This window comes from Stenella coeruleoalba, assembly GCF_951394435.1.
Source record: "Stenella coeruleoalba genome assembly, chromosome: 4".
Classification (NCBI taxonomy): domain Eukaryota; kingdom Metazoa; phylum Chordata; class Mammalia; order Artiodactyla; family Delphinidae; genus Stenella; species Stenella coeruleoalba.
The window spans coordinates 120,258,605-120,279,591 of NC_137149.1; the positions used below are offsets into that span (position 1 = coordinate 120,258,605).

The 20,987-nt window shown below is 39.7% G+C and overlaps 1 protein-coding gene across 7 annotated transcripts in view; it reads left to right on the plus strand.

Annotated features, from left to right (window-relative positions):
- The window catches only part of SH3D19 (SH3 domain containing 19), a 180,801-nt gene that overhangs the window by 96,187 nt on the left and 63,627 nt on the right, over positions 1-20,987 (plus strand). For all 7 annotated transcript variants that reach the window (XR_013827932.1, XM_079919271.1, XM_079919275.1 and 4 more), the window contains exon 3: positions 19,352-19,392. Coding sequence is in view for 4 of the 7 variants with exons in the window: in XM_079919271.1 (XP_079775397.1) it covers positions 19,352-19,392 (41 nt within the window). In the remaining 3 variants the exon portion in view is untranslated. The remainder of the gene's footprint in view (positions 1-19,351; positions 19,393-20,987) is intronic.

Genomic DNA, 20,987 nt, shown 5'->3' on the forward strand with positions numbered 1-20,987 from the left:
ACACAGTCACAAAAAGAGAAAAAGGGAAAAAAGTATATATATCGTTGCTCCCAAGGTCCACCTCCTCAATTTGGGATGATTCGTTGTCTATTCAGGTATTCCACAGATGCAGGGTACATCAAGTTGATTGTGGAGTTAATCCGCTGCTCCTGAGGCTAACACCCCTCTTTAATGTAGGATTTTGTAAAACACAAAATACAGCCAGACCCATGAATTTTCAAACATTTATTTGCATATACTCCTTGACATTTTATATATTATGAATAAATCCCAGAAGTGATGAAAGTCTTAAATAATTTTCTAATACTCTTCAAGACACCTTCCCCTTTCCTCTGATTTTAAACCTTCCACCCATGGAGAGTCAGTGAAAGAAGACAAGTTCTCAAGGTTCCTTGGCAATTGATTCACAATTCTTACTTATTTAAGTGTTTTTTTGGTGATTTCCTCTCAATGTTCAGCTGTAGGTGAGGCAGTGATGAACAGTAGTAGCTAAGAACTCAGGCTCTGGGACCAGACTATCAAAGTTTAAATCCTGGCTTCATCATTTGCAAGCTGTGAGACCTTGAATGTTTAAATTACATAAACTCTTTTCTCATCTGTAAAATTGGGATAACAATAGTACATTCCTCTAAGGGTGGATGTGGGGATTAAGTGAGTTAAAAGATGTAAGGCATTAGAGCAGTGCTCAATAAGGTTGGCTGTTATTACCATTGGAATGGATGTTATCAACTCCAATGTCCTTCATTCCAGGTGGATTAAGTAATTGATTCTTATTAAGTGGAATTTAAATTGGGATCTTGGAGTTTTTTAAGTTTCATATTGAAAAAATATTTAGAAGGTAGAATAGAGATCATCCAGTCAAAGTATATGATAGATGAGGAAACTGACATTACGGTTATGCTCAGAGTAGTGGCATGGCTGTAACTGGACCTCGGACCTCTGAACTCTTCTCACGGTCCACTCTCTGTGTCTGACAACTGTCAGGATCCTTGGTCCTGAGCCCTACATGCCCTGTGTCTCCAGGAATTCACTTGTAGCATTAATGCTATCAGATGCTTTACAGGGGTGGATCACCTCTCCCCTCTTCTGTTTGGCCCTTACTTGAATAGAGTAGAGACTTGATCTTGGTATTATTTTATAATAGTGATTGTTGAGAATATAGCCTTCAGATCGCCCGCAGGTTTGTTCTGCTTAAGTCTGAGGCAAAACCACAACTCGCATTAGGGTAGGCCTCATGTTGGGAAAGGATCGTGACTTAAAAAAAAAATCTCCCTGAAACATCGATGAATGCAAATTTGTTATCAAACCAATGTATTGGGGTTTCTGTATGATGATATATTTGAAAGTGGGATTCACTTATATTCAACAAGTAGTTATTGTGTGTGATAAGCATTTATAGGGCATTGAGGTAGTTGTATACTAAATCTTGGGAATTGGAACCCTAAAAAATAATCTACAGAAATTTTGCCCCTCCCTGATTTACCTTACATTCTTAAGGTTAGCAGTCTTTCTGTCTTCCTTTTACTAGTACTTCTCTTCTCTGTAAAACAGCACTCCAGATGTTCCTTCTAGTGGTGCTAGTCAAAGTGGCGAGCCCCATGATTGGGTCTTCTTGACCTCACTCCTCATTTTGAACGTGACCTCACCTTGAGAAAAAAATATTTGGGTTTTGACAACGTTACAATTCCTGTAGGGGAGCTTTTCTAGTACCTCCTGTAATCTCTTACAAATAAAACATGGAAAAGCAGAATCTGCATAATCAGAGTGGGGTTTTTTTTGTTATATATATATTTTTAATTTATTTTATTTTTGGCTGCGATGGGTCTTTGTTGCTGCGTGCAGGCTTTCTCTAGTTGCGACGAGCAGGGGCTACTCTTTGTTGCGGCACATGGGCTTCTCATTGTGGTGGCTTCTCTTGTTGCAGAGCACGGGCCCTAGACGCACGGGCTTCAGTAGTTGTGGCACGTGGGCTCGGTAGTTGTGGCTCACGGGCTTAGTTGCTACGCAGCATGTGGGTTCTTCCCAGATTAGGGCTCGAACCCATGTCCCCTGCATTGGCAGGTGGATTCTTAACCACTGTGCCACCAGGGAAGTCCCAATCAGGGTGTTTAAAAACACACAATGGTGATAAATGTAACATTAATGTAAGATGTGAACAACGGAGGGAACTGGGTGTGGGGTATACGGAAACTACTAATCTTCACAACTTTTCTGTAAATCTAAAACTATTTACAAAATTTAAAATTTTATTTTTTAAAAAGGTCTTCCCCCCACCCCAAAATACATATAAAATTACTGTGACAAAATAAGTTACAGCAATTCAGTATTAGCACAGTGAGCAGTTTTTATTCTACTTTACCAGATAATCTAAGATAAAATGGTCAAGGCTGAATCACTTCAATAAGAGAAAGGTCACTATTCTTATACGAAGTCCTAGTTTGAAAACAAACGCTTCTAAGGAAATGTTAGATGTAAAAGGGAATATGAGTACAGTCTTTATGTTAAAAATTTAAAATGGGGCCTAAAGTCATTGTCTGCAACATTTTGATATCCAGGGACTAAAAGAAACAAACTGACCAACTGAAGACTGCTTCCTAATTACTTCGGCATAGTTCTGTCTAGAGCACAGATCACCCTGCATGATAGTTCATCATTATATGTTTATAAGTCTCACTCCCCAACTGAAGGCACTTGTTCATCTTTGTATCTCCAGGTTTGGTACATGACAGATGATCAGTTAGTGTTTCCCAACTTGAGAAGAGATACTTTCAAATGAATTAGAAACAACTAGAAATCTGAGGATCTCAAGAAGTGTACCCCGTTTTGAGGCTACTTGCAAAAGTAAATAAATGATGTAGAAAACGCATTCTGGTTTGTACTTGTGTCGGTTATCTCCACACACTGCTGTTTTCTCCGGCTGCTGAAATCCTCCAGAGGCCCTGCTGCCCCACCACCAAGCATAGTCCCACATCAGCAAACCTTCTGGTAGAGGTGCTGGTGGGAACGAAGAGGGAACCTTTGCTGTTTCTGTCCCGGGAATCCCACCCCGTCTTTCTTAGACCCTTGCCATCAGGGTTGTGGCTTGTGGGAATGAGGTGAGAAACATGTCTTAGATTCTAACCCCACCATCGGTAGTTATATTTCTTTCCTCTTTTGTCTCCATCTCCTTTTTTCTTCTTTTCTCGAAATTCCAGGAAGAACCCTAAGTATCATTGGACTGGGTCCAACTCAGACTGAAACAGTGGTACATCTCTCCTAGGAAAGCTGTGGCCCCAGTTTTAACAGAGTGTTTGTCTAGAAGTAAAATGTGTAATATTATCACACCACCTTCAGGTGTGGGGGGGCCTTTCCTGTTTTCGCAACTCCATTAAAGCAGGAATGATATTTGCTACCTAGATAGGTGGGATGTATAGGTGGTAGGAGTTACTAAATAATGTATCTTCTTTTTTAAAAGTAACATCATTAAGAAAAAACAAGTCTGTCTACCCGTCCATCTGCCTCTCTGCCCACCCTCCTACCTGTCCATCCATCTGTCCATCCACACATTCATTTCAGTTGATTCCCGTTGTCAGGAATGCTTGTAACAGGAGGGGCCATGGCCCAGGAAACAATTGACGTATCTTATAGGCATTCTTAAGGTGACATAGGCATTGGTGGCAGGTGAGCAGGATGTCCCTGGCGCCCCTGGAAGTTTGAGTTAGGACTGGATTGTTGTGCTAAGCCTGTTCTAGAAACACCAGCCCAGGACGAGCTGGGAGCTTGAGGAGTGGTTCTGGCTTTGGCTGCTGCAAGGAGGTAGATGTGACTCTTCCTATCTGCACCGTCTTGCCACTCAGAACCCATTTTATTATTTTTTGAAGTTTGATTATACTTTACCATCTCTTTCAATTGCATTTCATTTGAATTGACATTCCTGATTTGTTTTATATTTGCAATATTATTTTTTAAAGGATATCTGGAGATGTCCTTAGGTTGTCCCACACTTCCTAATGCAGATTAAAATTGCCTGATTAAAAGAAAAAAAAGGAAAAGGAGCTTACCTGTTTACTTTTCTGTCTTTTCCACTAAACTATAAGCTCTTTGAATGCGGGGCTCACCATTTTTATTCTTATCCCCAGCACCTAGGAGAATCTCTGGAACGTAGAACACACTAAGGAAGTAGTAGTTACACTAATGATTTTTAAACTCTAGATGTTCATGTTCATTTAATTTGATTATTAACTCCCTCTTTTAAATTTTCATGCTGGAGCAATAGGGGTTTGTAAAATATATAGATCATTTTCTTTTTGTAAACTGTTGTGAAGTTGTATGCATGCTGCTATCCATACTAGGATTCTGGGGGATTTTCACCCCATAATGGCATTTAGGTTTGACCTAGCCTGCTACTTCCATAAAGTGATTCATTATCTGATGGTTTGAATGTAATTTTAATAATTATAAAGTCATGACTTTGATATAAACCGGTCACTTTTTTTGCTTTTTGCCATAACAGATCTTTTTTTTAAATAAATTACAAAAGTAATAATGTTCATTACATAAAACTTGGAAAATACAGAGATACAGGTCGATAACAGATCATATGCAGTGGTGTCCTGATAAATGTTCAACAACCAGCTAAGTGTAATTGCAGTATGAATGTTGGTTGATACTTTTGTTTATATAAATAAGATGACAGTGAAACAAGCAAAACATAGGTCAGAATTTCCACCCATTTTGTCAGTGACCTGAGCAAATTTTTTGCTGATTCAGATAATAGTTTTCAAATACTGGAAGACTGTTTCCTCAATTTTGGGGTATGTTCCTCATGGAACAGCTACAAACACAACATACTTTTATTTTGAGGCTGCATTATTAACATTTTCTTAAGTCTAGACAATCAGTAAAATGATAAATTCAACCCTGGTTTGCCAACTTTTGCGGTGTAAATACTCCCACCTTGACCAACATGACACCACTGATGATGAATTGGAAAAAGTTGCACAGTAGCACATCATTATTATAGTATTTCCACCATTCAGAAATGATAGGCATACGTCATCTCAAGAGCATAGATAATAGTGAAATGTAGTAAAGTAATTAGGAAATGATAAGTTTTGAGTATTTATTACCTTTTTTATGTGATTTATTTGCTTGTAAGTTTATATAATTTAAATAAGTTTATATAATTTTTAATAATGGCTATGTTTAAAAAACTGGCCTGTAGAATTTCTGAAAATTTAATTGTCAGCTTTCATGAGCCAGTATGAGCTGTCTCCAGCGCACTGCTGGGTAGATGTGTTCTCACTTTTCTTGTATAAATATAAAATATAAATATATAAATTATATATGTGTATATATAATGTGGGTATATATATTAATATGTATATGTGTATATATATGGTTTTTTAGGTAAGATTGAAAAAATAAGATTGGGATCACACTGAATATTCAGTTTGGGGATCTGTTTATCTCCCTTATAGAAGTAAATTCTGTACTGGTCACACTCTGTTGCTTTGCCACAGACTGTACTTTAGGCCATTTCACTGTGGTATAGCTGGTCACAAGGCAGACTGGGTGAGAATAGCTGAATACAACGCCTCTCCTCTCCAGTGTGAGAGGGAAGAGGAAAGAAAGAATGGGGAGGGGACCCCAGAAATCTCCTGGGTAGCGGGCCGGTTATATCACGGTGTGGCACTGGTGTGGGCTGCTCATTCCTCTTCTCTTTAGAGCCTTGGCTCATCCACATTCTATATAGCTGGACCCCATCCCTGCCATTCTCTCCTGTGTTCTCTTCGGCATTTTCTTGCTTCCCTCCTTTCTGCTGTTTTCTAGTGCTTATAGCAGGCAGATTTACTCTCTCTGAATCTTTTAAAATGTCCTGTAAAGATAGAACTGCTGGGACTTCCGTGGCGGTCCAGTGGTTAAGACTTCGCCTTCCAGTGCAGGGGGTGTGGGTTTGATCCCTGGTCGGGGAGCTAAGATTCCACATGGCTCGCAGCCGAAAAACCAAAACATAAAACAGAAGCAGTATTGTAACAAATTCAATAAAGGCTTTAAAAAATGGTCAACATAAAAAATATCTTAAAAAAAAATAGAACTGCTAGTTTGGGGGCAGTTGTACTCGGTGTCTGCAGTCTTCATCAACAGTCATACCCTTAAATGAAGGTATCTTCAAATATCTAATGTGTATCCTAAAACCTGTTTTTCTGTGGGCTCCCTAATCTAGCGATTTACTGTACCTGTTAGGTAATTTCATGTAATTCTTAGTAGTCATCATTTTAAATGCCTTTAAAGTCTTTTGGCTGCCAAATATGTTCTTGTTTTACAATGAAAAAGATTTCCAGTGGCTTTGCAAAAACTAGGTATTAGCTGGTAGGTGCGCTGCTTGCAATCCTTATTGTAATGGAGAAGTTGTTGAATATCGCAGTAAACGTTCTCATGCCTACCCGCTGCTGAAGTTCTGTTCCAGTTCCCAGAGGAGAACAAATCTGCATGTTTGTTAGAATGAGCTCAGCTATCTCCGTGTTCTCTTTTACAATTCTTAGTCAAAGTTTTAAGCTTTAACAGAAACTCTAAGAACTGCCAGCTTTTGAAGTACTTGGTTAAATGATTTTTTTAATGTATTTGTTTTTATTAGCAACACAAAAGCCTTTTTAGGCCTTCAACATATGAAAATGATCAGATTTTTCTGTTTTGTTATGTTTATTGCTTCATTATTATTTCCTCCACCACTGATTGAGCCTATTTTATTCTGGCTTAGACATCACTGAGATTTGGTGAAAAGATAGACATGTAATGCTGTAGGAAACTATAAAAGGGTAAAAGGAAAGACTTAGCCAACCTAAAACCTTTGATCAAGAAATTACAAAGCTAAGAAATGCGTGGCTACGACATTCACTTTTAAAAGAGATTTTTAAAAAAGTATTGGTCTAGAAAAATCTTGTAGTGCCTTATAACAAATAATTTATGCATTTTTATTAATAACATTTAAACCTAGCTTTTAAAAAATACCTGGCTCACTATTTCAAATAAAAAATGGAGCCAACATTTTAGAAATAATATCTTTGTTAAGTTTTAAAGTCAAGGTTTCAAACTGACCTAATTTTCTATCTTATTGGAAGCATCACTTAACTGATATTTTGATCAGTTTCAGATGCTTAAAATATATATTTGTTTTTGCAATGAAAAATAGCAAAACTGCCTTGTGGCAGTTTTATTTTCATCCCATAAAGAATGGAGAGGGGACTTCCCTGGTGGCGCAGTGGTTAAGAATTCGTCTGCCAATGCAGGGGACACGGGTTCGAGCTCTGGTCTGGGAAGATCCCACATGCTGCGGAGCAACTAAGCCCATTCGCCACAGCTACTGAACCTGCACTCTACAGCCTGCGAGCCACAGCTGCTGAGCTCGGGAGCCACAACTACTGAAGCCCGCGCACCTAGAGCCCATGCTCCGCAACAAGAGAAGCCGCTGCAATGAGAAGCCCGCGCACCACAGCAGAGAGTAGCCCCCGCTCACCGCAACTAGAGAAAGACTGCACGCAGCAACGAAGACCCAATGCAGCCAAAAATAAATAAATAATGGAGAAACACGAAATCATGTTTCTCACCTTTTTTCTTTCCCTGCTGCCTTCTACTAAACCCACTGATTTTTCATATGCTATTATTAATAGTAAGATTTCATTTTTTACAAGAGGATACTACAGTGGTTAATTGAGATGAATTTGATCTCATTTGAAAACTACCACATGCTGAGGTTAAGGCATCTTCCCAAATATTCATATGCCTGCACACACCCCTTTGTTTGGAACATATTTTGTTGCTAGCCCAGCTCCAAATATCAGCTGCTTCTGGAACTTCTGAGTTTTGGTACTGATTTTTTTTTTTTTTTAAAGAAGATGTTGGGGGTAGGAGTTTATTAATTTTATTTATTTATTTTTGCTGTGTTGCGTCTTCGTTTCTGTGCGAGGGCTTTCTCTAGTTGTGGCAAGTGAGGGCCGCTCTTCATCGCGGTGCGCGGGCCTCTCACTGTTGTGGCCTCTCCCGTTGCGGAGCACAGGCTCCGGATGCGCAGGCTCAGTAGTTGTGGCTCATGGGCCTAGTTGCTCCGCGGCATGTGGGATCCCCCCAGACCAGGGCTCGAACCCGTGTCCCCTGCATTAGCAGGCAGATTCTCAACCACTGCGCCACCAGGGAAGTCCTTTGGTACTGATTTTGATTGCCCATGTCATCAGGAGACGCCAAGCATCTATGCTATGCAATTATCTCTTCTAGTTAATCCTGAATTATTCAAAGTGAGTTAGGAATGATGTCAAAACCAAGGCCAAAAATATTGGTCTATACTATTGTACCTAATTGTACCTCCACTAAAAATCAATCCCCTCACTTTCACTCTGATAGATTTATCAAGTTGTGTGTAGAGTGTAATTCCTCTTTTCCTCCTTCCATCCTTCCTACCTTGTCCTCCTGCATCTTTTGTTTATATGACCTAAAATTCAAATAATCTATTAATCAGATACTCTCCCTTACTTATCTACATATATATTCCTTTGATTTTTTTTCAGTGTCTCCAAAGGAATAGAGTTAATCTCAGGTTATTTTTTAAGTGTTAGATTTGTTCATGTACTAAGGAAGGAAAAAGATAAATAAAAGCTGTAACCAGAAATGTTAGAAAAGAGCTCATCTCCATAACTGACATCAAAAAGTGTTACCAGCTACTGTCTCTGAGTTTACAGCAGCAGTGAAGGGGTGGGGTCATTACCTCTTTCTGCGTCCCACGCTCTTCCATCCTTTTGCATAATAGGACCAAGAGAATAGAAAAATAGATTACATGTTCTGATGAGAACTGTCATAAAAAAACACACTTATACCAAAAAGCAGATTTTTCTAGGTAGGTGATAAATTAATGTTATGAGAAACTCTTCCTCCTTCTCTTTTCTCCCTGAATATTTTTTTCATCCTTGAGCAGAGGGTTTTCACTTGGTGTTTGCTTCTTATCAACTAGGCATTAGGACTCTGTATATGGTCTGTGATGTAGGAAACATCTGCCTTTAATTGTTCCTTCTGTAGTGTGACCAAGTGACTCTGGATTTCCACCAAGCTTCCTGTGTCCTAATTTTTCTTGCCAGGTAGAGTCCCCTGCCAGTCTCCTGTCTGTCACAGGAGTTTATCCCAGGTTTTCCCTAACATCCATAAGGAAGTGTCCAAAGGGATGTGGCAGCCTTTTCCAGTAGAAGCTCTGCTGCAGGATGACAGATTTTAGGGAAAGGTGTGGATTTTCTTTTTTTTCTTTTTTAAAAAGAACTTCTCTTTAAAAAATTTAAAAGTCATTGTTAAATAGGGTAGAATTGCATGAGTCATTTGTCTTTAGGAGACTTGTTCTTTACTTATGATCTAAAATATTTTATGGCATGGAATCTGAACATGCCAAAAGTACTTTAAAAGTTGTCTTAATTTTTTTAAATTGTCCGTACTTATTTTTTTTAACTTAAGGTTTATATGCAACATCGTTCCAATATGCACATTGCCTGAGAAGGAGTTTATAGACTAGCAGAGGAAATAATACAACAAAACACCTCTAATACAAGGTACCAAGAATATGAAAGACCTAATTTTAAGAAAAGCAGAACTACACACAAATTGTGAGCTCCTGCCCACAGGCTTCTCGCTAGACCATGAGCATCTTACAGCCAGGGACCATGTCCTAATTGTAGATTTTATTTCTTTGGTATCTAGCATAATACCTGGAATAAAATAAGCGTTAAAGTTCCTGGTTGAAAATGAAAAATTTCTCTTCGTAACTGGGTACATGCCTGTCTTTTGGTCAAAAATACAGACATCATCAGCTAATAAGACAGAAGTTTGAAAAATCAGGCTCTGGATGTTTTGGGTGCTTCAAACTTGAAACTGCTTGAAGCTGCTATCTATTTATTTGACATTTTATTATCCCTCACTCTGTCCTGGCATATATATAATGGACGCCCCTTTAGAACCGTGAGATCTTTTTCATGCCCTTTACCAACAAATAACTTTTTTTTTTTTTTGCGGTACGCGGGCCTCTCACTGTTGTGGCCTCTCCCGTTGCGGAGCACAGGCTCCGGACGCGCAGGCTCAACGGCCATGGCTCACGGGCCCAGCCGCTCCGCGTAGTGTGGGATCTTCCCGGACCGGGGCACGAACCCGCGTCCCCTGCATCGGCAGGCGGACTCTCAACCGCTGCGCCACCAGGGAAGCCCGCAACAAATAACTTTTAATCATAAAATTTAATCCTCCTATATATCCAGCAAGGGGAGGGGTAAATTTTAGCCCTTTTTCTCTTTCTGGGTTTTCTATGTAAACTCATTCTGTAGATCACTTTAGGTTGACTATAAAGGAAAGATATAAACCCAGAAAAGATTTATTCTGATTATTATTTCCTTGGTTCATTCAATAGGTGTTTGTTGAACACAGTTGTACATCAGACCCACAGTTTTCACCCTTTTTGTGTTAACATCTGAAGATCCAGCTAAAGACCCTATTCTCACATGTTGCAGTAAACGCCACCTTTCTTAGGTGCTGACTTGACATTATGCCTATTCCTCTTCTCAGAGTAAGTTGTACGTGCTCTACATCATATAACATAACCCACAGTTGCATCTGATTAATATCACTGTATGCTATTGTGTATGAGACGTGGTTTGAAATTTAGCAGCACACCAGTGAAGTTTGTGCTGCTTATGGGTTGGGAATTACCAGAGGCTTAACTTATAAAATTACCCCTGAAATTCCATTAATTGACACTTAAAGTACAGTATTTGTTGCCAAATTAGGTGCCATGTCGATGCCATCTCTTAATAAGGTGAACCTGGCCAGTTTTCCATCTACTGTTAGGAGAGAGTTCTGTTCTTCTTTGAGCACCAGATGCTCATCAAGGTGACATTTTGTAGGAAAAATACCTATTTTTAAACATCAGACCCAGACACTTTCGGCAAGATGTGCATACAAGATGTACCTGGGAACTGAAACCAACAGAACAAAGCCAGCAGCAAAATTATTTCTGGGGATTTGCTTATTAAGTAGATTGTAGGTGGGATCACCTGTACTATTCAAGTTACATGTGTTTCTGTCTGTGAGTAGGATTGAGTTTGCATTTGTTCAGTGAGCACGTGATCCCACTGAGCTGCACTATAAAAACGAGTGGAGACCGTCTCTTTCCTTGAGAAGTTTGCAGGCTAATTAGGAAGTCAAGACATGCAAGTGTGGGAAAAAAGAAAAAAACAAAAAGCATTGGAAAGGACAACATATTCTAATTTTAAATGTACTCTAGTTATTAATAGTAGAGCTGAAAGCCTCTTTGCAGGATCTTTGAACACTTTTGTGGGATTTGTTTTTTAATAGAGCTAGAGAAATATGAAACTCTGCAGAGCTACTGATCACCATGCCCATTTTGTGAAAAACGTCATGGGAAGCATGACCTAAAGGAACAGAGATCTGTGTTCTCAATGGGGAAAATACAGCGCTCACAAAAGCCTGGAGGTCTGCTTTGTTCTCTCGGCTTTGTTGTTGCTTCAGCTTCGTAAGAGATTAGGTACATGAGAAGCATGCATTGTGAAACTCAGAATGGTTGTTAAGTTGTGAATAATCATTGCAACTGAAATGCGAATGGTCAATTATGTGAATTTATAAGGTAGGGTTATGATAACTACAGGGCAACTCAACTGGCGTGGGCAGAATAGCTCCAAAAATTTCAACCACATGTAATTATGGACTCCAGAAGTTTGTGTATTGGCAAACAGGGTGGGAAAGAGAACTAACATTTTTTGAGACTCTAATAAATGCCAAGCACCGTGCTGTGTATCTTATGTAGTATTTTTTCATTCAGTTTTAGTAACAAGCCAAAAGATGGGCATTCGTATCCACATATTACAAATAAGAAACAATCCCAGCAAGGAAGTAAATTGGTCGAGCTCACACAAATAGGAAAGCAGGTCTCTGGCCAGCTCCAGATTCTGTCCTTTTCCCACTGCAGTCATGATACCCCGGAGGTACATCATGCATTCTGTTTGCTTTCTTTCTGCCTGTCCTCTGTATTCTTCAGGTTCACCGGCACACTGTCAATAGAACTCATTTTACAAATTTTGTAACACATAGAGTGTGTTAATGAAACTCATTTAAATATGTATTAACTTTTTTTGTCCAGAAACCAAATATGTAAATAAAGGTTATACATATGATTTTCTTGTCTTTGAAAAAGATTAAGTAGAAAAATACCTGATGTAACTTGATGTTATATTATAGATCTCAGTGATTATACTTGAGCTGTCAAGGTGATGAAAAAGAAAGTTAGTAAACTCAGAACTCATACAACTTTTTGCCTAAAGCTTTCAAAGTATTAATAGAAGTATTTTATCGTTTTGTTTTAGTTTTTAACTTTAGCAAAAGTCATTCTAATTGGACCTCAATTATTTTTCTTTACTAACCTTTATTTTCTAATTCTGAAGAAGGAATTCACTCCCCTTGCCATACCCAAACTTTATGGAAGCCAATCAGAGTTTTAGACCTAAAACATAATTTGTTTTCATTAGTTTCAGATAACGACACTTAATCTTATTTTTTTCCATTCCCCACAGTGTATCAGATCTGGCTCTACGTATTATGATGATGATATTAACTTAGACACTTCTAAAATGACATCATAGCTTTATATTTGTCTCAGTGGCAAAATATTATTTACTAACTCATACTTTCTTCTCCCATTACATGATATTGTCTTCATCTAGCAGGCAATATAGGGTGATAAATTTTGACTGATGCACGCAGAAGATGAAAGCACAAGTATTTTTGTTATTCTGTAACACTAGTGCTTTCTGTTTTGAGAAGCAAATCAAGGTTGGCCCAAGGCTTTGTTTATAAAAGTGCTATGTATGTGATGATTTGTTTTTCTGCAGTGCAGCAAGTCAAGGTTTATTGTAGTCCTGAAATTAGTATCATAAAAAAAGCCGTGCACATAATCCTTGGTTTGTAAACACCTGACTTAAAAAGGTTATTTTCATAGAATGACTGACTTCTTATGTTCCTTCTTAGAAAGACTAATTTTTTCACCTGATATAGCCATAGTACCGCTTTTCTAAAACTGTTTTTGGTGCTAGAAATTTCTTTTATTTCTTCTCTTCTCATCACTGCCTTTGTCCTATTCCCTCGCATTGAGCCTCTACCCCTGCCCCATTTATTCCCACTGCTGCCACCATCAACTTGGCAGCCGGAAATGGCAAAGCCAACATCTTTCCCATCCGTATAAACACTGTTACTCTTTTTTGTTGCCATTGGCTTAGTGGTCCAACTGAGGGCAATTTTCCTCCAGGGGACATTTGGCAATGTCTAGAGACATTTTGGGTTGTCAGAACTGCAGAGGGGTGGGGGGAGTGTGCTTTTGGCATCTGGTACATATAGGCCAGGGATGCTGCGAATCCTCCTATAATACGCAGGACAGCCCCCCACCCCTACCCCCTTAACAAATGTCGGCAGTACCAAAGGTGAGAAAACCTGCACTAGTTCTGTTCAAGCATCAGCTCTGTCTTTTCCTCACCTCTCCCAGGGCTAAACTTAGACACTCCTCTTTTGAACTCCCATAATACCTTGTATAACATTTTTTTCATATCCTGTTTATATCTTTTATTTGTTGATCTTGTCAATAAGATTGCATACTTCTTGAGGGAAGAGGGTATTTATTACCGATATTTGTGTCCCCAGTTTGTGGCAAAATGTCAGATACATAGTGAGAACTCCATACGTGAATAAATGCATTTTTGAATAAGACACCCTAGACTTCTCCAGTGCCTTTCTGGAACTTCCAGAAACCTCCTCTTGCTCACTTTTATCTTCTTTTTCCTACATCTACTCATTACTTATTTTTTAAAATGTGAGTGTGTCAACCCTATCATTCATATATTTAGTTCCTAAAAATATGGATCTGCCCACAATTCAAGACATATAGTGGGATAGGGAGGGTGGGAGGGAGACGCAAGAGGAAGGAGATATGGGGATATATATATATATATATAGCTGACTCACTTTGTTATATAGCAGAAACTATCACACCATTGTAAAGCAATTATACTCCAATAAAGATGTTAAAAAAAAAAAAAGAAGACATGTAATGCCAGACTCCCGGGTTTATTCATAAACCCTTTAAAAATGTCAGGCATGCCATAAACATCATGGCTGGTGCATACAGACCAGCTACAGTCAACAGGGCTTGTTCTAGGGAGATGTCCCAGACAAATTCCTACTTGCTTTTGAAGCACTTTGCTGTCAGCTCCCTGACCCATGGGTTCTTAGTGTTTAACCTAGCTCGTCATGCCTGGCATCAACACTGCCCTCTGTAGCATGTTCCCACATCCTTTGGCATGGCATTTGGGTTCCATTCCCTTCCTATCTTTGACTCTGGCTTCTTCATATGTGGGGCTCAAACCATGCTCAACTGTCTCTTTACTCCTGATGGTTTGCTACCTGACGCTCTCTCTTTAGAACCTTTCCTCCTACACATTCTTCAGGTCTCAGTCAAGACGCATGTCACATGTTAGAAGCCTCTCCTTGGACCCCAAGATTGAGTGATGTATACCTTCTGTGCCTTCACAGCACCTTGTGCCTACCCCTGTATACTATTAATAGAAAAGCAGTTGCAGTATCTGTCTTTCTCACCAAGGTCAGAGTCTGTGCTTTCAAGGCATTTCTGGTGCCTGGTACATATTAGACATGTAATAAGTATTAGATGTATGAGAGAATATGGATAAGACAGAATACCTCTTCCAGCCTGCAAATATCGCACGGATCTGGTTAAACCTTTCTGCTGGGAGGTGGAGATAAATCAGTCCAAATGTTGAGAGCCTTTGGAGAAGATGCTACATACAAGGAGATAACGTTTATGTTCACTGGCAGCTTTATCAGCTTGACTAGAGGGCTGTCCCTCTAGATCACATTAGTTTAACTCCTTGTTAAGCTGATGGCTTTATTAACTAGTACTCTAATGATATGCCCATGGCCTTCATTGAGGATTTTTATATAGAATGCATTTTTAAAAATATACTCAGTTGCCTCTGCACATAGAAAGAACTCCAAAACCTGTAAGATGTTGCGGGATGGGCACTTGCAGGCACTGTTCTGATTTGTTTACCGGACAAGCCAAATCCAGCAACTCCTGGATTTGGGAAAACAGTTTTTTTCCTTACCAGAGAGAGTGGTGGGGCAATGAATTGAAACTTGGGAACAAGCTGTTGCTTTGAAAGTTGGATAAAGATTTTTTTTAATCTGTTTTATTTTGAGAAAACATGATCCAAAATAAAGAGAGATTGGATTTTCTTAGATGAGATTAAGAACAACCATTGTGTTTGTTGTTGTTGACAACATTACAGTGTCATACTTAGCAACTTTTATTTTGTTCTTTTCTGTCATCTGCAGAGTCTGGATGAAACTTCAATGTGAAATTTTGGGGGCCAGCTTTATGCCTAGGGACGATTTGCTTACATATTGAACTTTGTGGAACAGTGGAACATTCAGAAACTTAACACCCATCCACCCAAGCCTGAATTGTAGACTTTTGGATTATAATCAGACACTAGTGAATCCACATCTGGCTCTGCCACTCACCAGCTGTGTGACTGCAGCCCTAACCTCTAAGCCTCAGTTTCCTCCTCATTTTCAAAATGGATCGTGTGTTTGGCACACGTAATAATAAGCTGTTCTCATCGTCATCTTCATTGCTGAAATCTCATTTCATTGCTGAAATCTCATTATGTTGAGAAACTTTTTTTTAATGCAATTTTCTTTGTTAAAGACACTTTCTTAACAACTAAGCAAGGTTCTATGCAAAAACAGTGGGAGAGAGTGATCCTATAGCACAGCCTGGGAAGGGCTATTGGGAGAAAGTGGGAAGAAAGGATAGAAGGGGACCGTGAACAGCTGGGGACCCCAGAGTCCTGGAGGAAGACAAATCAGCATCAGCAGTCACACCTGAGACAGTTCTGTCTTGACCGCAACTTTTGGTTCTCCTCCTCAGGATCGAAAGCCATTTCCCCAAGCCCTCGTTTCCCTTGGAAGGTTCTTTGACTCTCATACTCTGTAGTGGGTTTATCTGCCGCACCAAGAACAAGGGCACCTGATAATAGGGCAGCAGTGCTTGAAGAGCAGAAGGCAAAAGATCTGGGTCAGCTCTGCCAGGCGCCAGGACGTGGGCTTATAAAATTAGAATGGAGTAAAGATGCAGTTTCGCAGTCCTGTGTTTTGTCATGAAGGGGCCTGGGCTCAGGTTCTGTCTGAACAGCAGAAACCAGAGGAGAGCAAGTGAATCTCAAAGAAAAAAAATCTCTTAAAAACACAAACTGTTAGGCCTACTATCTGTATGATATCAGACCCCAAAGTGAGACCCTGTCAAGGGTTGTGTGTGTTGTCAGATGTGTTGTGATGGCCTTAAAGATTGTGAACAAACATGAATCATGCTAATAGCGGCTCGCGTTTATTGAACGAACACACACTTTGTTCCAGGCACTGTGTCAAATGCTTTAATGGATTCTCTCTCTTACTGTTCACAATGACCTCATGCGGGAGTTGAGTTATTCTTGATTTTATACGTGAGGAAACGAGGGGCCTTGGAGAAGCTAAGTAATTTAATTTGCACAAAGTCACACCAGCTGACAGGCAGAGGCGCCAAAAGTGAATATGGGCAGTTGGACCCAGAACAGGCTCTGCTGCCCCCTCCTCTGACCAGGGGTCATGTGGCCGTGTCTACTGTCCCGTGGTGGCCATCCTGCCTGGATGTTCCCAGCTGAGACATGAGCCTGAGCTCGTGCTGAGGGAGGATTCCTCTGAGGTCTTAAGACTAGAGAGTGGTACCTTCCACTGCAGTCTGGGCTCTGCAGAAAGATGGAGATAAAGGCGCATCTTCAAAACCCCAGATTTTGCACCTACAGCTATGTTTGAGATACAGACATTGTATGCACTGCACAGCCTGGAGGCTACTCCAGCATCTCCCAAAACTGCTTCCCATAGAGATGTGTTGGACCACTGGCCTTCTTTCTAATTCTCCCTTCCACAAAACCTGTCAACCTCCAAAGGAGAACTTTAGAGCTTGGAAGATGTTGTTTTAGACATAAGATGGTTGCTTGGTTTGGTTGGTTTTTAGATCTAGCCTGAACATGATGCTGCAAGTCTTGAATTGTAGAACCTGAGCTGACCTCAGTCAAAATTCTGTTTTGTGCCAAAGTTTCCACCCCCGACACACAACTTTTTATTAAAGTATAACATACAGAAAAATACACAAAGTGTACAGCGCCACGAATTATCACACCTACTCAGCACCCCTGAAGGCCACCCTGTATTAGTTTCCTAGAGCTGCCCTAACAATACTATAAACTGAGTGACTTATAACAACAGAAGTTTATTGTCTCACAGTTCTAGAGTCTAGAAGTTTGGAATCCAGCCCGTCAGAGGGGTCACGCTCCCTCTGAAAGCCGCAGGGGGTCCTTCCTTGCCTCTTCTTAGCTTCTGGGGGTCTGCCAGTGTCTTCGGTGTTCCTCGCCTTGCAGCTGCATCCCTGTCTCCCCACCTCCATGGCGTCTTCCCTTTGCGTCTGTGTCTTCACATGGTCTTCTTCTAAAGACACCAGTTACATTGGAATTAGGGGCCCACCCCACTCCAGTATGACCTCATCTTCACTATAGTAATGACATCTGTATTGACCTTATTTCCAAATAAGGTCACATTCTGAGGTACTAGGGGTTGGGACCTCAACGTATCTTTTTTAGGGAGGAAACAGTTCAACCCAAATGACCCCTACCGTGCTCCACCCTAGTCAATATACCTTTCTCCTTCACAAAGGTAACAGAGTGTTGTAACATCCCTTCAGATCAGTGGAGACATTCAATAACATCCCTTATACCCTGCCTGGATACATACATGAAACTTTGCATTGCTTTTTTTTTTTTTTTTGGACCCTGCCACATGGCATGCGGGATCTTAGTTCCCTGACCAGGGATTAAACCCTTGCCCCCTGGAGTGGAAGCGCAGAGTATTAACCACTGGACCGCCAGGGAAGTCCCCTAAACTTTGGCTTTTTGAGCCCTGCTTCTAAGTACTGTTTCTGATCTTTTTAATTACTGTACCTGAGTCAACATAATACTAACATGCAGTCTCTGCACTTTTACACCAAGAAGTTTCTTCTGAAAACTTCAGTCATCCTATTTGCATTTTAGTGCTGTTGCCTCTTCTGTGTTACCTTATATAATTTTTTTTAAGTAGTTGTCTACAGAAAGACTTCAAGAACCTTTTAAAAAAATAAGTATTGCTGAAAATACTTATATTTTTATATTACGATCCTAGCTTCATAATATTGGAGACCTCCGGGAGCTTTTTTTTTTCTTGTCTGTCAGCATAGTATATTCTTAAAGTATCCCTCCCATAAAATGAACTGATATATCATTGTATCTTCCTGAAGTTTTATCTTATCTACCTAAGTAACTGGCAAGAGGATTTATACAGATTACCACAAGCATAAACTTTAAAAGAGCACAAATTCAAAATAAGTATAAATTTTTTTAAAAGCATTCTGAAAAAACAAAATTTATAAACAAGCTTTTTTTCCCTAAATCACATCATTAAAAGTTCATGGTTGTATATTTTTTCTAAATGACTCCAAAGATAATTAATCCAGCTGGTTTGAATAAAGACAAGAAACAAATGAGCAACAACCTTACAAACTAGAAGCACTAACCTTTGCGGCTGGAGAGTTTTGGCCAGTGAGTAAGGTGAGGCACAGAAGGCTTCTGTGACTCGCCCAAGGTCACATAGTCTGGGGTAGCCAGGACCAACCAGCTATTGAACAAAACTCAAAGCAAGCAGAAGACTTCTATTTTTAGGTGGTGATACTTTTAATTCTAATCTTTGAAAGAAATGCTGTTGGGCCTGAGGTCAAATTGACTCTAAAAATGATCTATTTTGATCTGATATGAGAAGACAGGAATTCTGATTTCAAACACAAAAGAGATATAGGGGGGTCAGAATTCTTTGGGGCACCATGTAATTTCTACCTGATTTCAAGTAGTGTCCAGAAGTTCACTGGAAGACTTAGTATGTAGATAGCTATGAAAGCAAGCTTAAGGCAAAATTTTATTTATGCTGTAGACACCTCACCAGCCTCGTCAGTTCCCATAAAGCATCCTAAATATCAAAGGCAATTTGAAAAGTTTTAAAATTTATGTTTCTTAAATAGGATAGACCAGTAACTCATGTATCAAACTTGCTGCTTGGAGCCATTTGAGTCCCAGAAATGACCTGGCATTGTAAGTAATCCTTCTTTAAAAGGATTAATCAATGTGTAATAATTTTTCTTTCTTTCTTTTTCTAGCCAAGGACCCTTGTCATCCATTAGAGCAGTAATCAAGAGATGTAAGTTTGTTTCTTCCTGCTCTGTATTTTCCTCTGCAATAATTTTGAATGATGATTTAGATTTCCAGCAAGTGATTGTATTTGATGAATCTTACAAAGAATCTGACAAGAGTAGCTTCTCCTGAGGAATAATAAACCATTTCAGACAAGCAGCTAGGTTTTCAGCGTTCTTTTCAACTTCTGTTTATTGATAAGCGAGTTCCTCAGAACAGTATTTTTCTCTAGAGAACTAAGCTGTTAAAAAAAAAAAAAAAAACTATATTATGTAGTCAATTTTAATGACCTAATATAAATTGTATGTAACCATTTTCTATAGGTGGAGACATCTGATGGGTTTCAAAAATATCAAACCCTGTCCTTTGTTATTGATTTACTTCCACAGTATTTTAATTTGACTCTGTAAATAAATGCTTATGGAGATCAGCTCACACTTCCACATACATGCTAGAAGTGCTGTAACAGAATTCTCTCTAAAATGGCGTGTTCATACTTTCTGACTTTACTTCTTGGTTAAAGCCTTAAAACTTGCTTTGGGTGCAGGAGTTCAACATTCTTTTTAATAAAAGGCTCTGCAAATGTCCCTTTTCCAAAAAACGCATGGATTACCTGTTTTTATTTTTAAAAAGATAAGAAAGGAATATTAAATGTTCTTCGCATTCTTTGAGCTGAGGTCACCACCCTGAGGAGAATGTATCCTATTTCTAGAAACATAAGTTATAATATTTAGTATGAATTTAGGATCTCCACAGGTGTGAAGAGCATGCATTTGAGCCATTGCAGTGAAAAAGTTGTCAGGTGGCAACACAGAAAGATATTCCACGCTTTCCCACGTTTAATTTTTTGTTGTTGGTGGTGAATTATGAAGGTGTGGGAATGCCACAGTGGATATTGATGGGAATTCATATATGAAAATGAAAAATTCGTGGTAACTTTATATGCCTTGGAGCCCTTGGGGAGAAAGGGGCAGATGAGGCAGGGAGGGAATTTAAAAAGGAAAGTAGGGTGTGGAATTTAGGCAAGATGTTCTTGCTGAAGATACAATTCGGGGTAATTAAGGTTATAGGGAAAACCTTGGGAGTCGCTCAGTATTTAAGGAGATAGTGTTGAGAACAGAGAAGGTGAAAAAGAAAAAGAAAAAAAACAAGAGAATAGAGAAGGTGACAAAAGACAGAATCTTAGGAAATATTGGTGTCAGAGATCAAGCTGTGCCTTTAAGGTTCCATAGGGCCAGAGAGGCGTGAGGTCCTCTCACCGAGTCCTGTCTGCTGGCCCCTGCCTTTGTTCCCTGGCTTCTTACCTTTCCTCCCTCTTGGGTTTCAGAAGGGATTTGTTGGGGACTGTAATCCGTTCCTGAGTTCCCGTAGGTCCTCCAGCATGGCACTTGCTTACACTGAGGCCCCGGTGCCCTGCAAGGCTTAGGAGAAGGCAGCTAAGGAGGAGTGGGCCAAAAAAAGCTGAAAAAGAATGATCCCAGTAATAGAAAAACTAGGAGACAGCTATATGTTAGAGGTCAAGGGGGGAGAGGTTTTCAAAGAGAATGAGTGAGCCACAAATAGCTCTTAATGCTGCAGCAGGTGAGGTGACAGGAGCTGAGA